This window comes from Vicia villosa, linkage group LG1 (genome assembly GCF_029867415.1).
Source record: "Vicia villosa cultivar HV-30 ecotype Madison, WI linkage group LG1, Vvil1.0, whole genome shotgun sequence".
Lineage (NCBI taxonomy): Eukaryota > Viridiplantae > Streptophyta > Magnoliopsida > Fabales > Fabaceae > Vicia > Vicia villosa.
In genome coordinates, this window is record NC_081180.1 from 113,541,287 (window position 1) to 113,566,971 (window position 25,685).

Here is a 25,685-nt window from a genome sequence, read left to right on the forward strand (position 1 = left end):
ATTCACAAGCTAAAGTCCCTATCTCTTTCATCTACATTTTCTAAACAAACGAGCAAGCAAAGCAATTAAGAGCCCATGGAAAACCATGGATGCAAAGGGTGCCTTACACCTTCCCTTTGCATAAATTACCCCCCGAACTCAGATTTCTTAAAAGGTTTTTTTCTGTTTCTTTTTGCCTTTCCGAATATAGTTTGGATAAAATAAAAGTCGGTGGCGACTCTTGCTTACCGCGACATTTCGATTATTAAAAAGTCAGTTCACCGTGTTACACTCAGAATTATAGTGATGAAACTTTCAGAGATGCAATAAAATTTAATGTAGTAAGTTTCACACTAAGGTGTATGACACAAATCACTTGTTTAAAATCTGAGAGAAAATGAGTTTGAATTGAAAGAGGTGGGTTTTCAAAATCTGAAACATAGAGTATTTATACATGCATTATACCAGTATGAAAGAGTATAATACAATGATTGATGGATGGAATTTGAAATTCGTTAGAATCCAATTTTTAGCCAAAAAGTGTCACTGCTTCAGTGGTAACCGGTTAACACATCATCTTAACCGGTTAGAGCTGAAGTGTGTTGTGAAAATTTGAATTTTTCGAGCGTGTAATCGGTTAACCAAAAGGTGTAACCAACTACACTTGATACTTTTTCAAAAACAAGGCAACTTTTTCGTTTGTGTAACTGGTGCAAATTGTGTCGGTTTTAATGTGTTGTTACGACGGGTTCAAATGCCATAATTTACCAAAAATATAATGTTTGAAACAATTGATTGGGTACATGTGTCAATCGATTGGTTCACTTGAAAAATTGAAAAAATAGTTTGAATGCAAATGACATGATGTTTAACACAAGTTATGCATTAAGATGAAATTGGCATAATATTTCTGAGCACTGTAGTATAACATATAATGAAATTGCAACTTGTATCTAAAATTGATGATCAAGCTCCAAAGAGGTCCAAGTTCATCTTTGACAATATTTTTTGAGATACAAAACTTGATTCCATAGCTTTGACTTATGATGCTTTTGTTCAACCTTTGATATATGCACATGTTCTTGAGAGATTAAAGTTGTTTTCATCAAAACACAATGTTGGCGAAGCTTGACTTCACAAACTTTTATTATCTAATCATAACCCTAAAACAAATAGAAATCTAGTCATATTACAATTATGAAATAATTAAGTGATAGAGCTCTCATACTACCTACCTAATAGACGATCTCTCAGCCTATTAACCAATACACCAACATTAAGTTTCAATAGTTAAAACAAATATTGAACTTAAATATATGTATAGACTTTAGCATCTAATATATGAAAGACTTTGATCTAGTAATGAATATTACCTTTCGAATATCAAATCATACTATGAAAAAATATTTAAGGTAGCTAATCCAAGACAAGCATTAAAAATGAAAAATCCATCAATATTAAAACTTAAGAAGAACTACATAGAACACCATGGTCGGTATGAAAACATAAATAATTTGACAACTGCGTCTAATCCCAACAAAAGAGAAAATTAGTTACACTTACTCATCGTAACTTTACAATTAAGCTCTAGAAGAAAGAAGTTGAACAACATATGTTGACGATTCCTCGAACAAAGCTTTTTCCCTTAATCTTCCTTTCTTATTTTCTTCATTTGTGATTTATGGTGAGAACCTAATTTCCCTATGAAGTACCTCCAATCTACCAGTATATCTCAAATGAACTGCTTGACACCCTTACTTATAGAGTTTGAAATGGTAGGATTGTTAAGCACACCGTCTAAGCTCACTTAACACACATACTTTCTTTCGGGCTATGTATTGTCAACTCACTTGCAACTTCCCTTGTTTCTTTAGCCCGCTAAGTGCACCCTCCACACTCGCTTAGCCACCAAACCCTTCCTTCACCTTGAAGTAACTTAGTCCTAAATTCATGATCCACCCTTACTCGCTAAGAACGCCAGTGTTCTTGGCTTAGCGAGGTTGGAACCCTTGTTTGCTAAACGTGCCTATGTTATTGGCTTAACAAACCTTTGTATGTTAGGAAAGTACTTTGGCTTAGTCTTTGTGTTGCTTTGGTAATTTCTTAATCCATATTACATGCTTTTAATTAATAAGTAGTTACATTGCCGAAACAGACGTTTTATCACTTTTTATTGATAATTCAAAAAATTTTCCATTGATTTCTTGTAAAATAAGTTAATAAATACCACATATTTAATGTATTTTTGGCACTTATCGTTTCCCTAAAACAAAATCCATTCAAATGGTTCATAAAAAAAAATCAAAATGCATGTTTCGTGAGAAGTTAGATGACTTTGATCAACAACTTTTGAAAAAAATATCATTTTATGACATGATTTTCTTTACAATGGAAGTTCATAATCAACATTATGATTATCATCAAACTATAGCATAAAGATGAAAAAATTTCGTTACCAAAATAAGATTTTAAAACATATCTAGATCAATAGGTAATTACTCATTAAAATCATATTCTTGTTGAGCATCTCTAAAAAAGGTGAGTGTTTCCCTCATTGTTGGACAATGCATAAACTATAGAAACATTTTACATGTCATCTTAAACAGTACCACAAAATGCATTATCAGTCATCTACTATCTATCATATATAAGAGATTGACCAATCTGACTAATATGCCATTTGCTAAAAAACTATTTACACAAATAAAAGAGCAATTTCGTAACTAACAAAATAACATATCACTTTTTGAAGTTTTCATTAACCAAATGCCAATTGTTTGTTTCTTATTGGTCCAATTTTATTTTTTCCTCTTTTCCCATTTTACTATAACTTTTTTCTCTCTTCTCTTTTTGAACTCCTCAGTCTTTCCCCTTCCATATGTACGTAATGTCAAGAAGTATCCCCACTTTTTATTCATGTTACACATTTTTTTTTATTGATTACTATTTTGTTTGAATACTATATGTCTATATATGAAGGAGCGTGCATTATTGGATAACTTTGTATGTGTTACATATTGGTAATTGATTTTGCTGTATCCTTATTCTAAAGAACTACTTTTATAATTTAGTGTCAAAATATTGATATAAAGATTCTCATAAAAAAAGTTCCTAATCTATTAACTGGTAATTGACTGTGAATTGTCTTGATTTGTTTACTGCACCTCCTAATAAAAATGCATACATATTTTTGAAGGTGAAACATATTAATGACTTCTCCTAAAATATAATATTGTGATAGCAATTTACTCTCTATGAAAAATCAATTGCAAGATACTATAATTTATTTTTTAATTTAGATAATTTTTTTATTTCACGGGTCACTATCAATATTATATCTATTTTAATTTATTCAATCGATATTTTAATTTAAGAGACAAAATTCTTATTTTTAAATATTTTTTCTCCCGTAAGATTATTTAATACACTTAAATCTATATGATTATTATTCAATTTAAAAATAACTAAATTATTTCATATTTTATATTTATTTTTAAAATTTTACATTTAATTTGTTAAAATTTTATTTTTTTCTCCAACTCACATGTCTTTTTTTTTTAAATGGTTAATTTCTATTTTATATATGCAATTTGGTCAAACTTCTTTACGTCACATTTTTTGTATCGTTCAAAAAAATATTACACCATAAATAATTCATCTGGGCGACAACACGGATCTCTGACTAGTGAATTACTAAAATCTTTCTTTTGGTTGTAAAGAAGCTAAGCTACATAAAATATTGATTTCTCCTTATATTCAAAAAGCCTAAAAATAAGAGACCAATTTTTTTTTATATATTACTTTTTGTTTTTCAAAAAGTATCTTTTCTTTTATTTCTACTTTACAACACTTTCTTTTTTGTTACTTTCTTATATTTGTATACTTTAATACTTGATTTATTTATTTATTTTGTTTTTACTTTTGTTTTGTCAAAGCATATTCTTTTCTTTCTCTTCACCTTTTACTACATGATTTTTCAGAAACTTCTCCTTTACTCCTTAACTTAATTGTTTAAAATACTCTTACATTTTTTAAAAGATCTCATATCTTTAAGACATAAATGTCTATATAAATTTAATTTTTATATACTTTATATTTATAAATACTTTATATTTAATATTTTTTAAAGTATATCCTTAAAAGGTATAATTACCTTTTGATTTAATTTTTTTTAAAATATATCATTAAAAGGTATAGCCACCTTTTGATTTAATTTTTTTTAAAAAATTAAATATTAATTTTTTAATTGTTTTTTCAAATATTTCACATTGCACCAACAATATAGTTTACATGACTTGATCATGTGTTTGGTATCGTGAGATAAAACAATGCTATCTCGATTTTATCATGTTATTTCATATGTATGGATATAACTAACATACAACATAATTTATATAAAAGAGAATTATAAAATTTAAGTATATTTGATTAAATCAAGTCGATAGTTAAATTTTAAATATATTATAAAATTGATCTAATGTAATGACCTCAAGATTTTTTTTTTCAATACACCATTTCCAAGTTTTTAAAATAAAATAAAATTTATGTATAATAAACAGTAGACAACAATCATTCCAAGCTCACAGCATCTTAGATACTGTCTAAATATGGACCCAACGCAACAACCTCCACTTATTTTCTAATACTAATCAGTTACAAAAACATGAATCAAATGAGTATCCCATCCCAGTTAAACACACTATACACCTTTGCTTATCATTGATCACATGAACTTGACCCGGTTAAGAAAACTACGAGGTGAAGTCTTTTTCAAGACAAAACCAAAACGGAAAGAAAAAAACACGCAAATACAAAACTAAGTATAGTATTACGTGGCAGTATACTATTTGACAGTTGTTTCGTATTTGTAACTAGCAGGTGATTTTTGCATTTTATGACAACCTGTAACAGTGGTTTTGACTCGCGCGGGCCATCGGAAAAATGGTGGCTAAAAGCTAGGTTCCCTTTTTTTCTCTTTCTTTTCTATTCCCACTTTCTTTTGTTCAATTCAATTCACATAAATTAAACTTGGTGCTTTCTTTCTTAATACTCTATTACTCTTTAATAATATAACTCCTCAATCCTCAATCTCTATCATCTTAATTCCGACACCAAAACAAAAATAACCTCTTCTCCTTTACTCCTTTACTCCATATACTCTCTTGTCTACCAATTCTCTACAATTCAACATCAAGAATTTCTCTACTTACTTCTTTTTCTTTTCTGATCTATCTTATATATTTTTTACTGTAAGATATAGCGGGTCCGGAGATACTCCGGGCCCACCACCATTGCTGAACCTAGGGTTCTTCTTTGTTTTCCTTTATCTGATTTCTTGTGAATGATGGGTTCGAAACCGTGGCTACATCCTGCTCCAACTTATAAACCTATAGAAAGTTTTTGGGACACTGATGAAGATGCTCCCGGTCCTCGTTGTGGCCATACTCTTACCGCTGTTGCTGCTACTAAGACGCATGGTCCGCGCTTGATTCTCTTTGGTGGTGCAACTGCCATTGAAGGAGGATCCACTTCTGCTCCTGGCATTAGTAATAATCTTCTGTCTTTGTTTCTGTTTTTTTTTTGGTTTTGATCTTGATTGTTGCTTGAGACGTGATTCTTCTGTTTGATTTTGTATTGTAGGATTGGCTGGAGTTACGAATTCGGTTCATTCGTATGACGTTGAGACGAAAAAATGGACTAGGTTGGTTGATTTTGATTCAAATTCAGTTCATGTTAAATTCATTTTTGGCTGTTGTAAAATCTAGATTGATGTTGATTGATTGGTTGATTGATTGGATTGCTGCTTAAGTAAATGTGTTTGGCTGTTTGCTGTTATGATGTTTAGGATTAAACCTGCCGGAGACCCGCCTTCTCCTCGTGCGGCTCATGCTGCAGCAACGGTTGGCACCATGGTTGTTTTTCAGGTGATTGTGGGGTTTAATTATGCCAAGATTCTCTTTTACTTGTTTGATTTGTTTTGATAAGGTGTTATGACTTAACATATCTGTTTGATTGGTTCTGATTTGTTAGGGTGGGATAGGTCCTGCCGGACATTCGACCGATGATCTATACGTGCTTGACTTGACCAATGATAAATACAAATGGCACAGGTGAGTTTGCTTGTAACTGAACTAGGTTTTCTTTTTCCTACTTGTAGAATTTTGATAAAACCGTGGCGTTATTCAATATTACAATTATTTTAATTGTAGAGTCGTTGTACAAGGGCAGGGACCGGGGCCTCGCTATGGCCATGTAATGGACTTGGTTGCTCAGAGATATCTTGTTACCGTTAGCGGAAATGATGGTGAGAGAAATTCTGGACTGATTTTTTTCCCGCCTTTTATTAATGAAACCGCGGTAAATGATTAAATGCATGTTTGATTATCGCACAAGATATCTCAAACGTATGATTAACCACACACAAATCAATTTTTTACTTTTACACTTGTTGTCTTGGAACCAATGTTATCAAATATCCGCTGTGGCGTGGCCCTTTTTGGGCTCTCCAATGGTAAATATCAGCCGATAGTGCAGGTTTTTCTATCATAATCCACTATAGTGGCGCTGCAAAGTGGCCGGTATGGGGGACTTTGGCTCTCCGCCATGGACCACCATCCCCTGTTGACAACACTCCTTGGAACATGCACAATTGGATCCAAACGGTTATACAAAAGGCCACAAGTTGTTGTGAAGACTTGATATATGTTGGACTTTCTAGACGAAGCTATAATTATTATGGCCTACTTCACAAGGGTCTAGCCAAGTGGGGTATGGGGAGCATAAATGTATGCATGCGTACCCCCGCCAAGTGGAGAGGCGGTTTCAGGATTCGAACGTTTGACCTCCAGGTCACAAGGTTACAATCTCACCGTTGCGCCAAGGCTTGCTTTCATGGAACAATAATTAATGAGTAGGTTAAATGGTTAAGCAATACATGATTGAAATTTGGGGGAAGATTATAGAAAGTCATAACTCATAACTCAATCCTTTAACAATTTGGTGTTTGTAGTTTGACTTTTTTTTACTCCTGTGCTATTACAATATTACACAATACTGGCATTTCATTTTGATACAATATTATTATTTTTTAAATAAACACTATTCAATAAGTAGGAATTTGTCGAAGTTGTTTTCTTTGTATAGCCATATGCTACATATTTTTTGTGATTTGTCTGGTTATAAAATGCATGTCTTAGTACCCTATTGTACAGAAATATTATGTTGTCTTGTGATATATGTATGACAAATAGGTTATTTTGTTTTTATTTATGTGATAGGGAAACGAGTTGTATCTGATGCTTGGACTTTGGATACGGCTCAAAAGCCTTATGCGTGGCAGAAGCTGAACCCAGAGGGTGACAGGCCTTCTGCTAGAATGTAAGTCTGTCTAGCCTTTTGGCAAGTGAATCCTTAACTGTCTTCACTTTTCAATTATATAAGTATATTAGAATCTTACACTATTCTACCTCAATTTATAGGTATGCAACTGCTAGTGCCCGCTCAGATGGAATGTTTTTACTCTGCGGTGGAAGGGACTCCTCTGGAACTGTATGTCTTATCATACTCTTTTATTTAGATAATCATATTTTGTTGCTTTTAGAAAAAACGTTGTGATAATATTTCATGCTTAGATTATAGCACCCATTTTAATTAAATTGTAGTATGCTGAGTAATAAGTAATTTTGTTGAAGAAGAAAAGAATACTCTGTGATGTCATATCGTTCTGAATCTTGCATTTGATGCCTATTTGATGAAATATAATACTCCCTCCGTTCCTTTATAAGTGTCACTTTTGGTAAAAAAAATTGTTTCTATTTAATTGTCACTTTATAGGTATAAAGTCAATTATATCCTTGCTTTTTTAATTGACACGTTAATTGAGGAGTGTTTATGAAAGAGAAATGATAAAGGTAAGGGTAAATTAGGAAAAGAGGTGGAAATATTAGTTCTTTTTTGGTTGTCTTGGTAATCTAAATTTTGGCAAGTGTGACACTTAAAAAGGAACGGAGGGAGTAGCATTTATTGTATTTTTTCCCCGCAGCCACTAGCAGACGCCTATGGACTGCTCATGCATAGGAATGGCCAGTGGGAATGGACTCTTGCACCTGGAGTTTCCCCCTCACCCAGGTACCAACATGCATCGGTAAGTGGGAGATTTCAACAATAAATTTCTTATTATATTTTTTTCGTCACTAGGATTCAGTATCTCTCTAAGTTATTTCTTAAAAAAACGCCGTGATTTGGTTCTTAATTTTTTACCATTCATACATGCATGGCATAGATGTCAAGATTAAACTCCTTTAACTTTTGTAATAAAATCACATGTCAATAGTAATAACTAATTTTATTTCCATCTAATGGTTAAAAACATCAGCTTTCACTATGTGGCCTCACTTTTATTTAGATAATCACCCACTTTAAGCTACCTTTCGTACACACACCATGGTTGGCAAACTGGCGAGTTAGTTTGTTTACTCTTCCAGGTTTTCATTTATGGGTTTTCAGTTCTAGGTACGAAAATCAAGTTGAATAGCATACAATCTCCTTGTTATGTAAACTCTGTCGAACTCTTGTGCACTCGCTCAGACCCAAACAAAACTGTGAGTTTATGCTTGAGTGAGCAAGTTCTATAGAAAGAACAAATCACGCCTAAAAACACGCTAAATGACGGCTTTTCAACTTTCACCAAAAGTCTTCTCATTTTGGTTACCTCTCGATACTTCCTTGCGATCATTCCCACCTTTGTTGTCAAGATTGTGATCTGAATTGTCAGATCCATGATCTTATAATCTTTCCTCCCTTGTTTGGGTTGGATTGCATGCAAAATCACATTTTAAATTGGCTGAGATTGTGGAATCTCTTGCAATCCCCAAAAAAGTCATTTCTAGATCGGGGGCCCGGTTGCTGCCGCGAAGCATCTGCATCCCCATGCTTCTTTCTCCTCTAACTGCCCTCTGTAGTGCCGTATGTTGGTATGGTTCCAGCTAAATCGTGCGGCTGCTGCAGCAGATCTACATCACCGTCACACTGTCTCCATTCTCCACTCTGATGTTTTTATCATCGGCCTCAATCTTATCATGCTGTCAGCAAGCCCTATTCTGAAGCTGAAAGGGCCCTTTTATAGTTTTTTCTGTTTATTTTCTAATTATCTGTTTAGTATTTTGCTTAAAATTGGTTTGGGCCGAGTGGCGAGCTATCCATGAAGGCCCAATATTAGATTAAGCAAATAATGATGGATTAATTTCAAATATTCCATAGCCATAATTAATAAGTAAATTTTTTTTAATAAAATCAAAAATAAAATATTAATTTTCTAGTTTCTTAAAATCAACTATTTGTAAATGCTTGTTTAAATATTAGTATGTTTTTTTCATTTTGGTAGGAACTTACGTCATGTTCCTACATTTTTTATGATTTTGCTATCTCCCTTCCGATCCAAGGTAGGAATTGGTCTTGATAACATTGGTTTCCCCACCCTACGAGTGAAGACTCACTCAGTTGTTCACTGCTTTCTGGTGATTGTGCGGCGGCCTCTAGCAAACATTAACTATTTGGCTATCCAATATTCCAGTTCACTTTTGAAGCACCGCTGCACTGCACAAACTTATCCCTGTGCCTACCTTTCTTCCTTGTCCTTGCTCCTACTGCTTGGTGCTTTCCCAATGCCTCTTCTTTGCGCAAATAAAACGGTGTCTTCCCTGCATAAAACAAATCCATTCTTATATCAAATCTATGTTTCAAGTTTTGTGTATAATTGGGAAATTTTATTTACCACTTGCTTTTAAATGTTTTCGTCTTAAGAACTCATGTTTTGGTTATTTATGTATCATATTACATTTATGGCAATATGATGCTATAGATATTAAATCACGTAAACTCGCAAAGAGTCGAGCCTACAAAAGCTCCATGAAATTACATTGACTCTTAAGGTTGACAACCTCGGCGCTCCTTTCCAAATTAAAGATTTTAAGGCATTTATCTCACTTTCATCTAGCAGGCTAATCATGATTATAAACATTAAATAGGACTAAAGGAGACAATAGAGAGATAGTAGGGGTCAACCTAAATTTGAATTTGGGAAAGAAGTACATGTTAAAAATATTACTATATTGCTCCTATACTATTTATTGTACCATTTCTCTCTTCAACAGGTGAATTCTCAATATAGTTTTCTTGTTCTATCTTCAATCTTCTTCATGTATGGGAGAGAGAAATCTGAAATTCTAAAAATATTTCAGTGGATTTCTATGTTTCTTATTTAATGCTATTTCCCACAACAAGTTCTAGCTAAGTTCTAGTTGTTAAACGAAAGCAAGATTTCTAGCTTAAAACTGGTGAGGGTTTTAATTTTATAATGATGTGAATCGATCTTGGCTAATTTAGTCATTCGTTTTTAAATGGTATAGTAGACAAATCATGAAATATTAGTAATATTGAAACTACTCTAAAGAGATCATATTTGACACTCTTTTATTTTTTAAAAATTGGGATGGGGAAATTATCATTAGTTAAAGTGACAATATCAACCATTTTACAACTGTTCCTGAGAAGATTTGAATTCCAGCCTTTGTGGTTACAATGCAAAGCTCTTTGCCTCTTGCATCGAGCTATCACCTTATTTTAAGCTATAATCTTGATATTGTGATATGTTTTCTATAATACCTTTGAAGATTGTTTTTTGATTGAATATGTCATTCATTCTATCAGGTTTTTGTTGGTGCACGGTTACATGTTACAGGAGGTGTTCTTAGGGGTGGGCGAGCTGTGGAAGGTGAACCATCCGTTGCAGGTAACTTGTGTTTACAATACATTACCAATTTTTTTTTATTGTCTGCTTTTCTTGCCATGCCATCTTATTTATTTCCTCTACGCGTGTGTGCGTTCGTGACTATTATTTATTTATACAGTATTGGACACTGCTGCTGGGGTTTGGTTGGATCGAAATGGCATTGTATCCTCATCACGCTCAAACAAAGGTCATGATTATGACCCTTCTTTGGAGCTCATGCGACGTTGTCGCCATGCAGCAGCAGCTGTTGGTGTTCGAGTCTATATCCATGGTGGTCTTAGAGGAGGTGAGTACTTGCATTATTAGTGATGAAATTGTAACGATAGTAATAAGGGATTAAGGTTTTTTTTTTCCCTTCTTGAAAGCCAAATAAATGCAAGACATTATTACAAAAACAGTTAGGCTGATAATAGTAAAATAACTCTTTTGTGCATTACATGAGATAAATGCCGTCAGCCTGTCTGTCATATCAATGTACTGATTTTGTACTTTTTATTAAATCCATTAGCATTGATTGGTTTATTGGCAGCTGCATGGGACTCTAGTTCTGTGTACCCTCCTGGCAAGAATTAAACTGGATCCCCATGTCAAGTTATGTCTTTTGTTTAAATTAAATTGAGGCAGACGTGTCCTGTTCGTTTTCATTTCCGTGTCCAATCATACATCTATTAATTTCCATATCATAGCAAGAAAATTTGTTTACCTATTATATCTCTAACGGCGAGCCATCACTAAATAGGTTATCATATGTCACACTCAAAAATGATTTGGTACCCTTTTAAAAAAGTAATAGTGTAATTGTAGAGAGAAGACTAGACATGATAAGATTAGAAATCACAATATTAGAGAGTTTCGGGGTAACACCTATAGTAGAAAAGACGGTGGAAAGTAGACTTAGGTGGTTCGGACATGTAGAGAGAATACCTGTAGATTCTGTTGTAAGGTGGGTGGATCAGATGAAGAGGAGTCAAACAACTATAGAAAAACCATAAAAGAAACTATTAAGAAAGATCTCGAGATTAACGAACTGGATAGAAACATGGTCTTGGATAGAAGGCGGAATTTGATCCATGTCGCCAACCCCACTTAATGCAATAAGGTTTTGTAGTTGTTGTTGTATTTGTAGTAAGACTCAAGACATCTGTATCAGCTAGGATCTTTTTAGTGGCTCCTCCTAACCTAATATTATGACATTTATATCCATTGGAGTGTACTGTCAATGTGATGAAAATCCAACACACTTGTTTCCTGGAATGACTATTATTGAGAAAAATTCGAAGTCCCACATAGGATAAAGACAAAGCCTGAAATGAATTTATCAAGAGTCACACCCCTCAGCTTATAGGCCGATTTTGTAAGAATGAGTTAGACCCAATAGAAAAACCTAATATGGTATCTAAGCATATCGATACAGGCCATCCATAACTGGTTATATCTATGCATCAAGCCCAATAGTGTTGTGTGGGAGGTGTATTTGAAAAAAATTCAAATCCCACATGGGATAAAGATAAGGTCTTAAACGAGTTCATAAAGTTTGATACCCCACCTTACAAGCCGGTTTTGTAAAGATGAGTTAGACCTGATATAAAAGCCTAATAGCCATGATATGGTAGGTGAATAAAACTAGTGGGAGACAGCTGTTGAGGAAATGGGTCATAGAGAATGGATTTGAGTGACGGAAACAGTGGAAAAAACCGGATAAAGTTGCTGGTAATGGAAATTTAGTGATACACTGCACTTAGAGGAATTTGTTACATTCTAACAGTTGCTAGCAGGAATTAGAAGGCCTGTTGAAGGAATTAGAAGGTTTTGTTTTCTAATTTTTATTCTGGACTGGAGATGTCATGATAAATTGATATTTTCATTCTTCTTAAACTGGTAGACATTGATATTCTAATTTGTTTTCTCTGTTCACCAATTATGATGACACCATGTTAACCTATGCAGATACACTACTGGGTGATTTCTTAGTGGCTGAAAATTCGCCATCAGGTTCACCTTTTGATAGTCCCAAACTTAATCAGTCTAACTTAAATTATAACGGAGAAACACCAAGTTCGGATGGTGGACCAGAAACCCCATCATTTGGTGGCCCAGGGTATGTTATTTTTTTTTTCTTTTTTAGAAGCTCGAGACTTCTAGCTTATCATTCTTGTGCACAGACTATTTAAATTTTATGACAATTTGATGTGTTGATTTTACCAGCTTGGACAAATATTCTCTGGAGAAACTGAGGGAGGCATCAGCTGCTGAAGCTGAGGCAGCTAGTGCTGTCTGGCAATCTGTGCAAGCCATATCAAGTAATCCTGCCGATGAAACATCTGTGTCAGATGGCAACTCGCATGCTGCAGACACAGTTGCAGATGGAAGTGACACAGAGGGAGATGTTCACCTTCATCCTAGAGCTGTATGTGCTTGGAATCCTTATAACTGATGGAAATTCTCTGAAGGATGCAAATTAATATAATTTTATTGCAGGTTGTAGTTGCTAAAGAGGCTATAGGTAGCCTTGGTGGAATGGTGAGACAATTGTCACTCGATCAATTTGAAAATGAAAGCAGACGCATGCTTCCCATGAACAGTGATTCCCCATATCCTACAAAAAAGTTCACCAGGCAGAAATCCCCTCAGGGTTTACATAAAAAGGCAAGCATTATCTGATGCACATTCTTCTTCCTTTATATTGTCTGATCTTCACTCGTCTACCCATTTAATTATCGTATCATATTGGTATATTAGATGATTACTTATTGTCATTCTCTTGCCAGATAATTTCAAATTTGCTCAGGCCTCGCAACTGGAAAGCACCTGTAAATAGGCGGTTCTTCTTGGATTCTTATGAAGTGGGTGAGCTTTGCTATGCTGCTGAGCAAATATTTATGCATGAACCAACTGTTCTTCAGCTGAAAGCTCCCGTCAAAGTATTTGGTGATCTTCATGGTCAGTTTGGCGATTTGATGAGGCTATTTGATGAATATGGATTTCCTTCAACCGCAGGAGACATCACGTAAGTCTGTTACATGTATACATATGGGTAGATTAACATTCCTTGTGCCAAAATAGCTTATAGTACTAATCAGCCCTTCTCTATTTCTGTCACACTATCTAATCATGGATTTTTATTCCTGTGCGTCAATTAGAATTTAGATTGAACATTCTAGTCTTAGACTATCATATTGTAAAATTTCAACCATCCATCTTTTTTTCAATTAACAACTCCTTAGAAAGCAGATCATCAGATTCTTGTTAAGAGTATTTGTTGGTACATCTTATAGATACATCAAGAAGTTTTACGATAGATACACTTGAGGCCCTGGTGGATGTTATTGTGCACTTAGTAACAGGATTTCATTTTCAACAATTAAAATACAGTTGAACACTATTTGATTGGCTCTAAAAATATTCCTTTCCTTTGAAATGTGGATTTCAACAGGCACTTCTTACGAATGGTTTGTTGCATCTGCACTCTGCAACATGTCGAAAAATGTTCCCATTCAAAAACCATTTGTAGAAATGTTTACTTGTAATTTATTGTGATTTGCAGTAAAACATGCAGGGTGATGTTGTGGGTTAAGTTAATATGTGCAGTTTGTTTCTTAACACAATAGTTTAATTCATCCCTTGAGGTGAATTTGGAAAACAACTTAACTAATTGTTGATTGGATTAACGCTTATGCATAAACTATTTATATAATCAAAGAGAAAATATGATTATATTGTTTTCCTATGAGCTATAATGGAGAGCTTATTGAAATAAAATGTAAACATCTTATGGACATATCACAACCTCCTATTTTCATAAGCTACCATCTAACAAGTGCTATGTCAGTAGATAAGTTAAAATAAGTTGCTCATAAGACAATCAACATGCAGCCTGGTTTGTTTCAGTTTGTTTTGTATAAATAACACATTTTTTCTAGTTAATGTTAAGTGAGAATTTGTTGAATGCATTATTCTCCTGCTAATGCTACTTAAAATTATCATTTTTGTTATAAGTGAAATATTTTATGTTTCAGGTATATTGACTACCTATTTTTAGGAGATTATGTTGATCGAGGACAGCACAGCTTGGAAACCATTACCTTGCTACTTGCTCTTAAGGCAAGACACTTTTAGCTATAAAAAGATGCCAGGTACTTTTGTATTTGGCCTTCATTATCGTTATAATTGACTTTTACTGGTGTTTTGTGATTGTCCAGATTGAATATCCCGACAATGTTCACTTGATACGTGGAAATCATGAAGCTGCTGACATAAATGCATTATTTGGGTTTCGTATAGAGTGCATTGAACGAATGGTAAAGGCGAAGACATATTTGTTTTAATTGGGTTTTTAGATTTAATTCTGCAACTAACTAGGTGCTTGTAGGGTGAAAATGACGGCATATGGGCGTGGACAAGATTCAATCAACTTTTTAACCATCTCCCACTCGCTGCTCTTATTGAAAAGAAAATTATATGTATGCATGGTGGCATTGGAAGATCTATCAATTCAGTAGAACAGATAGAGAAGATTGAAAGGCCCATAACAATGGATGCAGGATCTATTATTTTAATGGATCTTTTATGGTATCCTCATTTCTTCTTTCTTCTTTTTTTCTTTTTAGCTATGCTATGTTGGCTTTCCTTTTGTCTTATACCATCTGTACATTTGAAGGTCTGATCCCACAGAAAATGATAGTGTGGAGGGTTTGAGACCAAATGCTAGAGGACCAGGGCTTGTCACTTTTGGGGTAAGTACGCTATCACTCATTGTAAAAATGAGCCTTTCATGCTATTAGGCAAGTTCTCTCAAATGATTTAGGCTCTTAGTTATTTGAAAAGGTCCACTAATCCTTCTTATCCTCCTCTTCACACCCACAGTTTTATGTAGTGATATAAATAAAACTTGTGAACCAAAAAGGAAGAAGTTAAAAAAATCAATTGAAATTTTTTGGTCGCCTCTACATGATCTAAGAATTAGGGCATAGAAGTTCAAATGTACAATTAATACAAAATTTTATATACAAATATCCGTAGTTGTTTCTGAATGTAATTCAAAGTTCATATTTTTTTGTCTTCTTGACATAATATTTTGTAGAATAGAATATTACTCAATAGCCACACCTGCCTTTTCGTTCTTGCTATTTAAATGCAAATTTGACCGGTTAATTTTCGTATTTTATGCAGCCTGACCGTGTCACAGAATTCTGTAAGAAAAATAAATTACAGCTCATCATAAGGGCCCATGAGTGTGTCATGGATGGTTTTGAGCGATTTGCCCAGGGACAATTAATCACTCTTTTTTCTGCAACTAACTATTGTGGTAAGCACGGTTTCTCATCATCATTCTCTTTTGCATGTGGTAGCATTTCAATCTTACTCTGGGTGTGCTATTTAGGAACTGCAAACAATGCGGGAGCTATACTGGTTGTTGGCAGGGGTTTGGTTGTGGTTCCAAAATTAATTCACCCTATACCACCTCCTCTTCAGTCACCAGAGTCATCTCCTGAGCGTGTCATGGATGAGACATGGATGCAGGTAAGCTCCCTTCTCTGTACCATCTTTTACAATAACTGAAAAAAATACATTTGCTGAGTGGCAAAATGTATATAGACTTATATTTTGTTTGTTCTTATGTAGGAGCTTAATATTCAGAGGCCACCAACTCCTACTCGTGGTCGACCACAGCCTGACCTTGACCGTGGTTCCCTAGCGTATATATGACATGATGAAATACAGCCTTTGGGGATTTCTCATCTCCCCCACCAAATGTTGTTCAAATATCTGTAATTGTTGCAGAATGCATATTTTGTATCGGATTATTTTTCTAGTTGCAGATGATCGAATTCCCATCTAGTTTGCAAGTAGCCTGAATGGTTTTTCTATTTATACTTTTAAATTATTATTTCGCCTGTTATGGGTGCATATTTTGTGGATATTACAAGGGAATGTGACTTGGGTAAAATAGCAAAGATGTTGGCATCTTGTACCCCTAAACATAGGGATGATATAGTGAGGGATATAGTTGTTTAGTATGTATATTGTATTATAAAAGAAATATATTGATTTTTTTTTATCCTTTGAATAATTTTGTGACATTTGGATCATTTCATGATGAGATGAGTTTCAAATGTAGTATTCCGGCTTCATGGAAATTAAAAATAAAGCAAAATATGAGGCATTGCTTTCAAAAGATTGACCACATGATCTTGGATATAACTAGGTGAGCTAATTCAATATCAAAGGAGGTTGAGGAATATTGGAATTTTTGCCTTAATTACGGTCTAGTCTTAGTCGCCTTAATTGTGGCATTTTGGTTTGTCTTCATTGCAGTCCCCAACAACTTCATTGTGTTGGGTTTGAAGGGGTCAATTTAGTCCCACATTGTTTAGAGATATGGTCTGTGTTTTATTTATAAGTGGAGGCAATTCTCACCTTACAAGTCCGTTTTGTAAGAATGGGTTAAACACAACTCAAATTTTTAGATGATATTAGAGCCTATCTTAGATTTATTGTTGGGTTTTTCGCATCGTCCACGCTTCGGGTTTATTGAGGTCCAAGCATGAGGGGGTGTTGGAATTTCCGCCTTAACTACGGTCCGCCCCTAGTTGCCTTAATTGCGGCACTTTGACTTTCCTTCAATGCATTCCCCAACATCTTTATTGTGTTAGGTTTGAAGGGGTGAATTTAGTCCTACATTGTCTAGAGATATGGTATGTGTTGTGCTTATAAATGGGGACAATCTTCAATTTATAAGTCATTTTTGTAGGGATGAGTTAGACCAACAATTTTTCTTTCCAAGTTCTTCGCTACCTTTCCTATGAATGTTGTGCCATGCATGCACAATGCTACTCTTCAATCCCTGCCCCTCCTTCCCGTTTATGAAAAAGAATCCTTCTACCAAGAGATTACCAGGTTTTTCATTCAAAGGATACCCCATTTGACGTTTGGCTAAAACATGGTTGTAGTTGATTCCTCCTTTTGTACCAAGAAGAGGCACATTAGAGAACTCTCCACAACTATCAACAATCTTAGTATAGAAGAAAACGTGAGAATACCACACAATATCAGTGCTAGTTAGAGACATAATCCCTTGAGACCATCTCAAACACCCTTTGTTGTCCCAAAAAGCAGGAGTATGAGGAAGGTGAGAAATAAACCACCTATACAACAAAGGTGCGCAACATACAATAGTCCCCTTATGTTTATCAGTCCTAAAGTGAATGGAATGACAAATATCACCTAAAGGAGTTGGAACAGGGTTACCAAGCAAGAAAATCCGAATAACGTTAACATCAACAAAGTTGTCAATGTTAGGGAATAAAACCATGCCATAAATAAGTAAAGCCAGAATATCCTCAAAAGCAGTCATACTACCAGCACTAGCAAAGTAAGTAGCCTTCTTTATCAAGAACTCAATAGTAATCCCCCTGATGCATCCTTTGGTGATGAAATTATTATCTATATTAGATTTCTTCAGATGAAGAGCGCTAACGATCACTTGAAGCTTAGGAATCTCCTCCAAACCACAAAATCAAATTTTATTGGAAACATGAATTCCTACCAGGTGAGCATACTCCTCTAAGGTGGGTACCAGCTGGAAATCAGGAAATGTAAAACATCGATAAACTGGACCATAGAACTGAACTAAAGTATTAAGAAGTCCCACTTCAACTCTAGTAGATAGAATATAAAGAAGTCTTCATGACGCTTACCAGTGTCTTCAATATTAGTCATCAAAGTTACTAGCTTTCTTAGTTCTTCTAGATTAGGATCCTTGAAACTGTGCTTGTGGGTATTCCTTCTTCCAGATTCCATAGTCTATAAATCTGTGAAGTTTGCAAATAGAAATTCTCAGTTCCTTGAAACTCAAATGGAAAAGATCTCCTTTTTACTTTTCATGAATGCATGGATGCATGAATGCCACAACCACAATCAAGATCACATACAAGGTCACAATCAAGGTTCAAAGGTTCAACGTAACGAGCATGGAGCCATGGGTCTAACCAACCACAATGTGTGTACTAAGGTGTTTTTATACCTGTAGAACGGGTTCTAACAAAGTTCCCAGGGTCTACATTCCATCTTTCAAATATTATCGGTTTAAACAACTACTTGCCAACCGATAATATTCTCAAGAGGAACTCACCTAAGTGTAGTATAGCGTAACAACTAAACCAGATCTACACGCAAATAGTCTCCGCACTAAGAAGTCGCCAATTTTCTGTAGTAGGGAAAAATTGAGATCAAAGCCATTGGATTGACTTGACTCATTATTTTAGTGAAAGTTGCCACCGCGCTTTATTGTTTCCAAAGGAAAAGGGAAAAGAGCGAAATAAAGCTCATGAAGTTTTTAAATCAAAAATAATAAAAACAAAGCAGAGATCTTAGGTACGGGGGTTAATTATGCAAGAGGAATGTATTAGCACCCCTCACATCTCTGGTACTCCACATGAACCTTTTTGTAAATTTGTGTTAAAAAAGAGATGTGTGCAAAAGAGAGTTTTTGTTTGGTCTTAAAATTATGCTCGGCAAGACATAACATCTTGTGCTTACATACCTCCTGAGTACAATGAAGAATTCAGAGCAACTGTAGTTCCACTTAAAAGGGAAACAAAAGTTTTTGTTTAAAATAGGATAAACACTTTGTCATCATAGGAGAAAAAACTAAGCCAATTATTCTTGAACATGAGAACAAATAGATTCTTTGCATCACAAATGAAAGAAAGGCTCCAACTTGAGTTAAATTAACGAGTATGCCACTAACTCTTTCAAGTGGAAAAGAATCAATCATATCAATTAATATTAAGATATTTGGGAATCACATCTCCACCATAATAATCTTTCATGTCTAAACTTTAAAAAAGGGGTTTTAAAAGAAAGCCACAAAGGGCTAAAGATTTTTTTAAGAAAGTTTTATCAAAGAGTTTTAAAAGAGTTTGCAAACATAAGAAGATTTTGAAAAAGAGGGAGAAGTTTTGAAAATTTAAGAAGATGAGAGAAAATGAAAGGACTATCCTAAAGCATAAAATAAAAGCTAAGGACAAGAACAATTTAACCAATTAGGAAGCCAACAATTGACATAAATAAGTCAATGTAGAGTTCCCATCCTTTGGATTAACAAAACCAAGCAAGCACAATATCAAGTACCAGATGAGATAAGCCTCAGATGAAGAATCAGGCAAAGTATTTACTATCTTAAAGCTTCAATGAACCAGATGAACATAATATCTCCACATGAATATCTTGCTACAAAAGCCTTCGAAATGCACCATAAGAACTCAAGACAATTTTTTTCCAGAATAACAATTGCATACAGATAAATTCTCAATCACAATGCCTTGGAGTAAACCCCAAGGTCTTCAGACAAAATATGGAACTCAAAATAACCTGCACACAAAGAAAATCAAACCAATGCCTTGGAGTAAACTCCAAGAACTCCAGAATATCAACAGAATAAACCCAAGGTATCAAAGTCTTTGTCCAATAGTCCATCCTCCAAGCTTAGAGTATAGTGACTAAAATTTAAGTCCTCATTAAGTTTTTTATGGTTTAGCCTTTTATTAATGTTTTAAGAACAAAATAAGAGTCCAAATAGACAAAGGAAAAAGTACATAACTTTGAAGTAAATGCATCCATAGTTGAAAACGAATGATACTATGAGTATCAGTGAACCAAAGGCTACATTGTAGCAATAACTTTGAAGAGAATTGATGGAAAATTCTACCCGTTGAAGCTCAACTTAGTAGCTGTGAAAATGGAGTTGGTATGCTTGATTCAGTGCACGATTCTTCTTTCAAATGATGTGTTTAGCTTCAGAGAAGTTCAATGAAGCTAACTAAAATGAGATTTTGAGTGATTGAAGGGTGGAGTAGCAAAAACGAAATTCAAGCTTAAGAGTTCAACTGGGATCTTATCAGGGTTATTTGGCTATCAAAGGATTTTTTAAATGAATGGGGAATGATCTATATTTATAGGGGAAGTGAATGGTGAGCTCATACGTGAAAGAAGGATCTAGAATCCTTGAAAGCGTGCCAACCTGATGTCACATTGAAAGTGTGACTTGCAACCCTTCAAAACTCAAGCAAATGATGCGTTTTGGTCCTCCAAATGATTAAAACAACTTTGCTAATCATGTTTAAGTGGAAAACACGCATCAATTTGGTGATTAGAAGTCACATTAATCAAATGCACTTTTGATTGTAAGTAGAAACTTCAACTTCAAGGCACCAACTTTAGAACCATGAGGGAAGCAATGTAGGACCTTTATGGTACAATCTTGGACTGTTTAGAAAGCTGGATGATCAAGCTTTATCATGAACTTTGAAAGTTTCCATTTGAATTCTTCTATCAAGAGTTATGGCTCTTCAAAGTTTAGAAAAATAATGCACAAAACAGTTAGCCAGCTTTAGCAACTTTGACATTTTTGGGCAGCTTACTTCAAACAATTGGTATGTGTGTTTTGAGATTTTCTTTGAGCCAAATACTCTCCTTATCAATATGAAAACAATGCAAAAATAATCACTTCCATAGGCCTCATGAATTGAGAGATATTCCTTTGTCAACTTGGGCAAAAACAAGGCAATCTTGCGAGGTTATTTCATTAAACACCTTTATGTATGACTCAAATGAGTATTTTAGACCTTGAATTGATCAAAAGTCCTAACATGAGAGTTGTAAAGAATGGAAAAATAAGCTTGTAGCCAAAAGTTATGCGAGAGAAAGTTAAACTTGAGAATTTGGGCTAGTGGTCAGTCTTGCACACATGGCATGCCTCAAAACCTAGGCATCTTGAAATAACCTCTAATGTTTCCTTCTTTCATGTTCTTCCACTCAAAATTTGCCCTTGATCTTCAAAGATGGATTGAAGTATACTCATTCAAGATAACTATGCAAAAAGAATAAACTCAAAATGATAAAAAAATGAGCAAGTTATGATTCTTTAAAATGGACACACAATTCCTTGAACTTTCAAAGGAGGACCTATAATGTCTTCTCATTCTTGATGACTTTATTCACAACATTTTCTCTTGACTTGTGAAGAGAAGTTGTCGATGGTGTCAAGGAGAATCATTTGTAAAAAGAAGCACTAAAAATGTTGAAAATTGAAGGAGTTATGCCCTTTTGATTGTAGAATCAAAGACTTGTCAAATAATGTCAAACTTGTTGAATCAACTTTGAATTTCTTGAACTTTTCTTGCATGATAAGACATGAGGAGGTACATAATACCTTAAAATGATGTTTTCTTGGAGAACACTTGGTTGTGAGGCCCATGGCTTGATGAAACTTGTTGAAGAAGACATGAAAATAAACACATGAACCTATGAAGTTTCTTGATGAACCAAGCCACATGAACTTGGGATAAACTTGATCAAATGAAGTTAAGAGATGCTCAATATATAACACTTGATGATGATGACATCTCTTCTGAAGTCCAAGTCATTTAGCTTCCATGAATGATCAACTGATTGAGGATCAATTTTTAAAACCATAGCTATAGGAGAAAGTATGAATGCATTTGATTCAATCACCAACAAGACACAAAGATTTGAAAGAAAGAGATATCCTTTTGTATTTTGGTTAGTACAACATAACAATGAAGTATTCATAAGTTGCATAAATAGGGGTGCTTGGTGATTCCCTTAAAGGTGAAGTGAGCACAAAGCTAAAAGTCAAACTAAAAATTGTAGCCTTGAGAAAGAAGAAAAATGTATAAAAAATTATTGCTGGTGTTTAATGTCACACAAGAAAGTCATTTTGTCACTAATATTGAGTCACTGAGCAAAAATGTCAACTTGGATAACAATTTTTTTTATAAAATTCAACATAAACGCCATGTTGATGTTTTTGAGGGATCAATGTATTTACTAAGATGCAGAGCAATTTCTTATGGGGAGGGGTGGAGGAAAAAAGGAAAATTCATTGGATTAGTTGGAAAGTAGTGACTTTACCTTATTTGAAGGGGAGATTGGCTATTAAGAATATTTCCGACTTTAATCGTGCTCTTCTAAACAAGTGGAGGTAGAAGATTATTAACAACTCTAATTCTCTGTGGTATGAGATTTTGAAGGCCCGGTATGGTGATTTATCCATGAATGTTATATGTGGCGGTGAATCTCACGTTCGGGCATCTTTCTCTTTTTGGTGGCGTGATATTTCAAAGGTCAGTTTCCTTCCTTCTTCTCCTTCTTCTCCTTCTACTTCTCCCTCATCTACATCTTCTCTGGATCCTTTGATTTCTAATTGTTGTTTTAAAGTGGGAAATGGTTTCAACACACCGGTTTGGGAGGTTCGTTGGTTAAACAATTATGTTTTGATGGAGAGTTTTCCGAATCTTTTTTTGGCTTCTTCTTTGAGAAAAGTTTCGGTGGCGGCCATGGGTGGTTGGTGTGAAGGGATTTGGAAGTGGATTGATTTAGGCATTTCGGGGACGGTGGTTCATGAGTCGGGTATTTTCTTGGAGTACACAGTTTTACGGGATCTCTTGGAGTCTTTTAGGGGGTTACAAGAAGGGAAGGATTGTGTAGAGTGGTCTCTTGATGCGGAGAAGGGATTTACGGTGTCGTCGTGTTATTCCCGTTATGCTCAAGTGTGCATTCCCTTTGGCCCTTATAATAGGTGTGATGATGCTTTGGAGTTGATTTGGAAGATGAAGGTTCCTTTTAGGATTAAAAGCTTCGGTTGGAGACTTTTTGTGAATAGGCTCCCCACAAAAGATCAGTTGGTGTATAGAGGTATTAACATAACTTCTTCTAATTTAAAATGTGTTTTTTGTGATATGCATTTGGAAGATAGGGATCATATTTTCTTCAAATGCAATATGATTAAATTTGTTTGGAAAGAAATTGCCAAGAGGGTGGATTTTCCGGGTTGGAACATGGAAGAATGTATCCCGTTTTTTATGGAATGGCATTCGATGGGTCGTGTTAAAAGAATTAAAGAAGGCAAATTCAGGGTGTTTTGGTTAGCCACTTCTTGGATTATTTGGTTGACAAGAAATGGTTTTTGCTTTAGGAATGAGGTTTGGAATGTTAATAACATGATTTGGAATATCAAATTTTTTGATATGGAGATAGTCATCTTTTGGCGATATTGCTCATTCCAATTGTAGTTTTTACGAGTTTAGCAAGGACCCGGTGTCTTTTATGTCGTAAGTATAATTGGTTTGTAATATTTTTTTGACGAATTTGTTTCATTTCTTGTGTATCAAGGTTGGAGAACTCTTAATTCTTCCTTATATTAAATTCTTGCTTACAAACAAAATATGAAACCATAAATTAAACTAAAAAATCACGTGTCTGATTAACAAAAAGTAAAGTATTAGTTTTTCATTACTCATATAAATATATTAATTACATAAAGTTAGATAATTATCAATAAGTATGTAATATTAGTATTTCATTTGATATATGTATAATTGTGAAACTTTTTACAATGGTGTCAATTTTTCATCATGAAGATATAGTTTATTTTATCTCTTATACTTTGAACAATAATGCTCTATCTTGATTTAGAAGAACGTAAAGATTTACTAGCATTGTCCAACCATCTTCTTTAATGTATGGTTTACACTTATTAAAATCGCACTCTACATTGCGATGATCACATATTCATCATTTAAGTGTCAAATAGTACTCAATTCTTTAATATACATGTACCTAAAAAATATCGATATCAAACATTTACTCTAAAAAAAACCACAGTGAAATGCGAGAATAGGTTCCATCATGCATTGACGACAATTAGAGTCAATAATTAAAATTATGTTATCAGATATGTGATGTCGAATAAGATGTTACGACACAAATATCTGTTGATGAATTTTAAAGAACAAGATAGCAGCAGTAATAAAACTTAGTGCAGAAAGATAAACAACACAAGAAATTGTTTACCCAGTTCGGAACAACCTTCCTACTCTGGGGGCTACAAAGTCAGGGATGAAATTAATATACGATAATATCAATTCGAAGCTAAACTCCCTCGTTTACAACTCCTCACTTAATCACTACCATTCCTATGACTTCTATCTAAGACTCACCTAGGTATGAGGCCCTCCTCAAATCCCCACAATCACAACCCGTGACAAACACCACAAACAATAAACAATAGAAGACACTCTTCCAAAACACCAAATTCTCAATGCTTAAAAGTTTATGAGAACGACACTAATCTCCTTGCTTAACAGCTTCGGAGATTAAACAACATTTAACACCTACAGGTTTGTGAATGCACACACATGGAAATTACAACACAACTAGCAAATAAGGATTCCTATAACCCTAAAAATACAAATATCAGTTCCACTTAAAACTAGGTATAGGCCAATCTATTTATAGAATTAGTATTTTCTGAATTGGGCCTAAAACTGCAGCAAGGAGGCTGCACAAAGTCTGTTACTTGATCTCCAAGAAAATATGTTTTTAATCCAATCTTTCCTAAATTGTTTCCAATTATAGAGATTGTAAAAACCAACAACTACCTCTGATTGAGTCGATCTTGGATCCACATAAGCTAACCCAATATTCCACAATATTCTGTAACTAACAAAACAGCTGATATATCTTGACAGATCAGCTCCATCAAGCACGCCCTAGTAAACACGATGTCATACCTGTAATGTTGTGACATCTTGTTCAACATGTTGAAAACTGAATGATATGGCTTTTTATTCAACATGTTTCAGCTAGGTTGGTTTTACCAAAATGCATGCCAATCTTAGAGAAACTACAATAATGATGCATGTTTTGATCGAACGCTAAAGTGCTCCCTAACAATTCAAACATACATTAACGCGTAACACTGTGGTACGTACTCTAGGATCCAATGCAGGTCACACACCTAACTTCCATCTACAAAAGAGTTAGCCAGATCTGAAGAGATTTTGAAACAAAACCATAATTTGGCCCTGTTCGTCTAAGCTCGGGAGCTACTGTT

General features: G+C 34.5%; 3 protein-coding genes across 3 annotated transcripts; 2 read left to right on the plus strand and 1 right to left on the minus strand.

Annotated features, from left to right (window-relative positions):
• Positions 1-4,901: 4,901 nt before the first annotated feature.
• LOC131643905 (serine/threonine-protein phosphatase BSL1) lies at positions 4,902-16,824 on the plus strand. The gene is made up of 21 exons (XM_058914261.1): positions 4,902-5,525; positions 5,620-5,680; positions 5,825-5,903; positions 6,010-6,089; positions 6,189-6,283; positions 7,257-7,356; positions 7,458-7,527; positions 8,021-8,122; positions 10,687-10,768; positions 10,887-11,054; positions 12,716-12,866; positions 12,974-13,175; positions 13,247-13,414; positions 13,537-13,775; positions 14,785-14,869; positions 14,968-15,066; positions 15,138-15,337; positions 15,426-15,501; positions 15,938-16,073; positions 16,149-16,288; positions 16,391-16,824. The coding sequence occupies exons 1-21, from the start codon at positions 5,321-5,323 to the stop codon at positions 16,472-16,474; spliced, it is 2,622 nt and encodes an 873-aa protein (XP_058770244.1). The 5' UTR covers positions 4,902-5,320; the 3' UTR covers positions 16,475-16,824.
• Positions 16,825-17,507: 683 nt separating this feature from the next.
• LOC131651985 (uncharacterized) lies at positions 17,508-18,568 on the minus strand. Its single transcript, XM_058921740.1, has 3 exons — positions 18,466-18,568; positions 18,315-18,379; positions 17,508-18,266 (listed from the first exon to the last, which is right to left on the minus strand). Exons 1-3 carry the CDS (start codon positions 18,566-18,568, stop codon positions 17,508-17,510), a joined length of 927 nt encoding a protein of 308 aa, XP_058777723.1.
• Positions 18,569-22,842: 4,274 nt separating this feature from the next.
• On the plus strand, positions 22,843-23,862 carry LOC131651991 (uncharacterized). Its single transcript, XM_058921749.1, has one exon. It carries the CDS (start codon positions 22,843-22,845, stop codon positions 23,860-23,862), a length of 1,020 nt encoding a protein of 339 aa, XP_058777732.1.
• The last annotated feature ends 1,823 nt before the right edge of the window (positions 23,863-25,685 follow it).

Coding starts and splice junctions, on each gene's coding strand:
- LOC131643905 (XM_058914261.1), top strand. CDS start 5,321: ATGATGGGTTCGAAACCGTGGCTACATCCTGCTCCAACTTATAAACCT. Junction 5,904..6,009: donor GCACCATGGTTGTTTTTCAG/GTGATTGTGGGG, acceptor CTGATTTGTTAG/GGTGGGATAGGTCCTGCCGG. Junction 15,067..15,137: donor TAGAGTGCATTGAACGAATG/GTAAAGGCGAAG, acceptor AGGTGCTTGTAG/GGTGAAAATGACGGCATATG.
- LOC131651985 (XM_058921740.1), bottom strand. CDS start 18,568: ATGGAATCTGGAAGAAGGAATACCCACAAGCACAGTTTCAAGGATCCT. Junction 18,380..18,465: donor GACTAATATTGAAGACACTG/GTAAGCGTCATG, acceptor TCTATGGTCCAG/TTTATCGATGTTTTACATTT. Junction 18,267..18,314: donor TAGAGGAGTATGCTCACCTG/GTAGGAATTCAT, acceptor GGTTTGGAGGAG/ATTCCTAAGCTTCAAGTGAT.
- LOC131651991 (XM_058921749.1), top strand. CDS start 22,843: ATGAATGTTATATGTGGCGGTGAATCTCACGTTCGGGCATCTTTCTCT.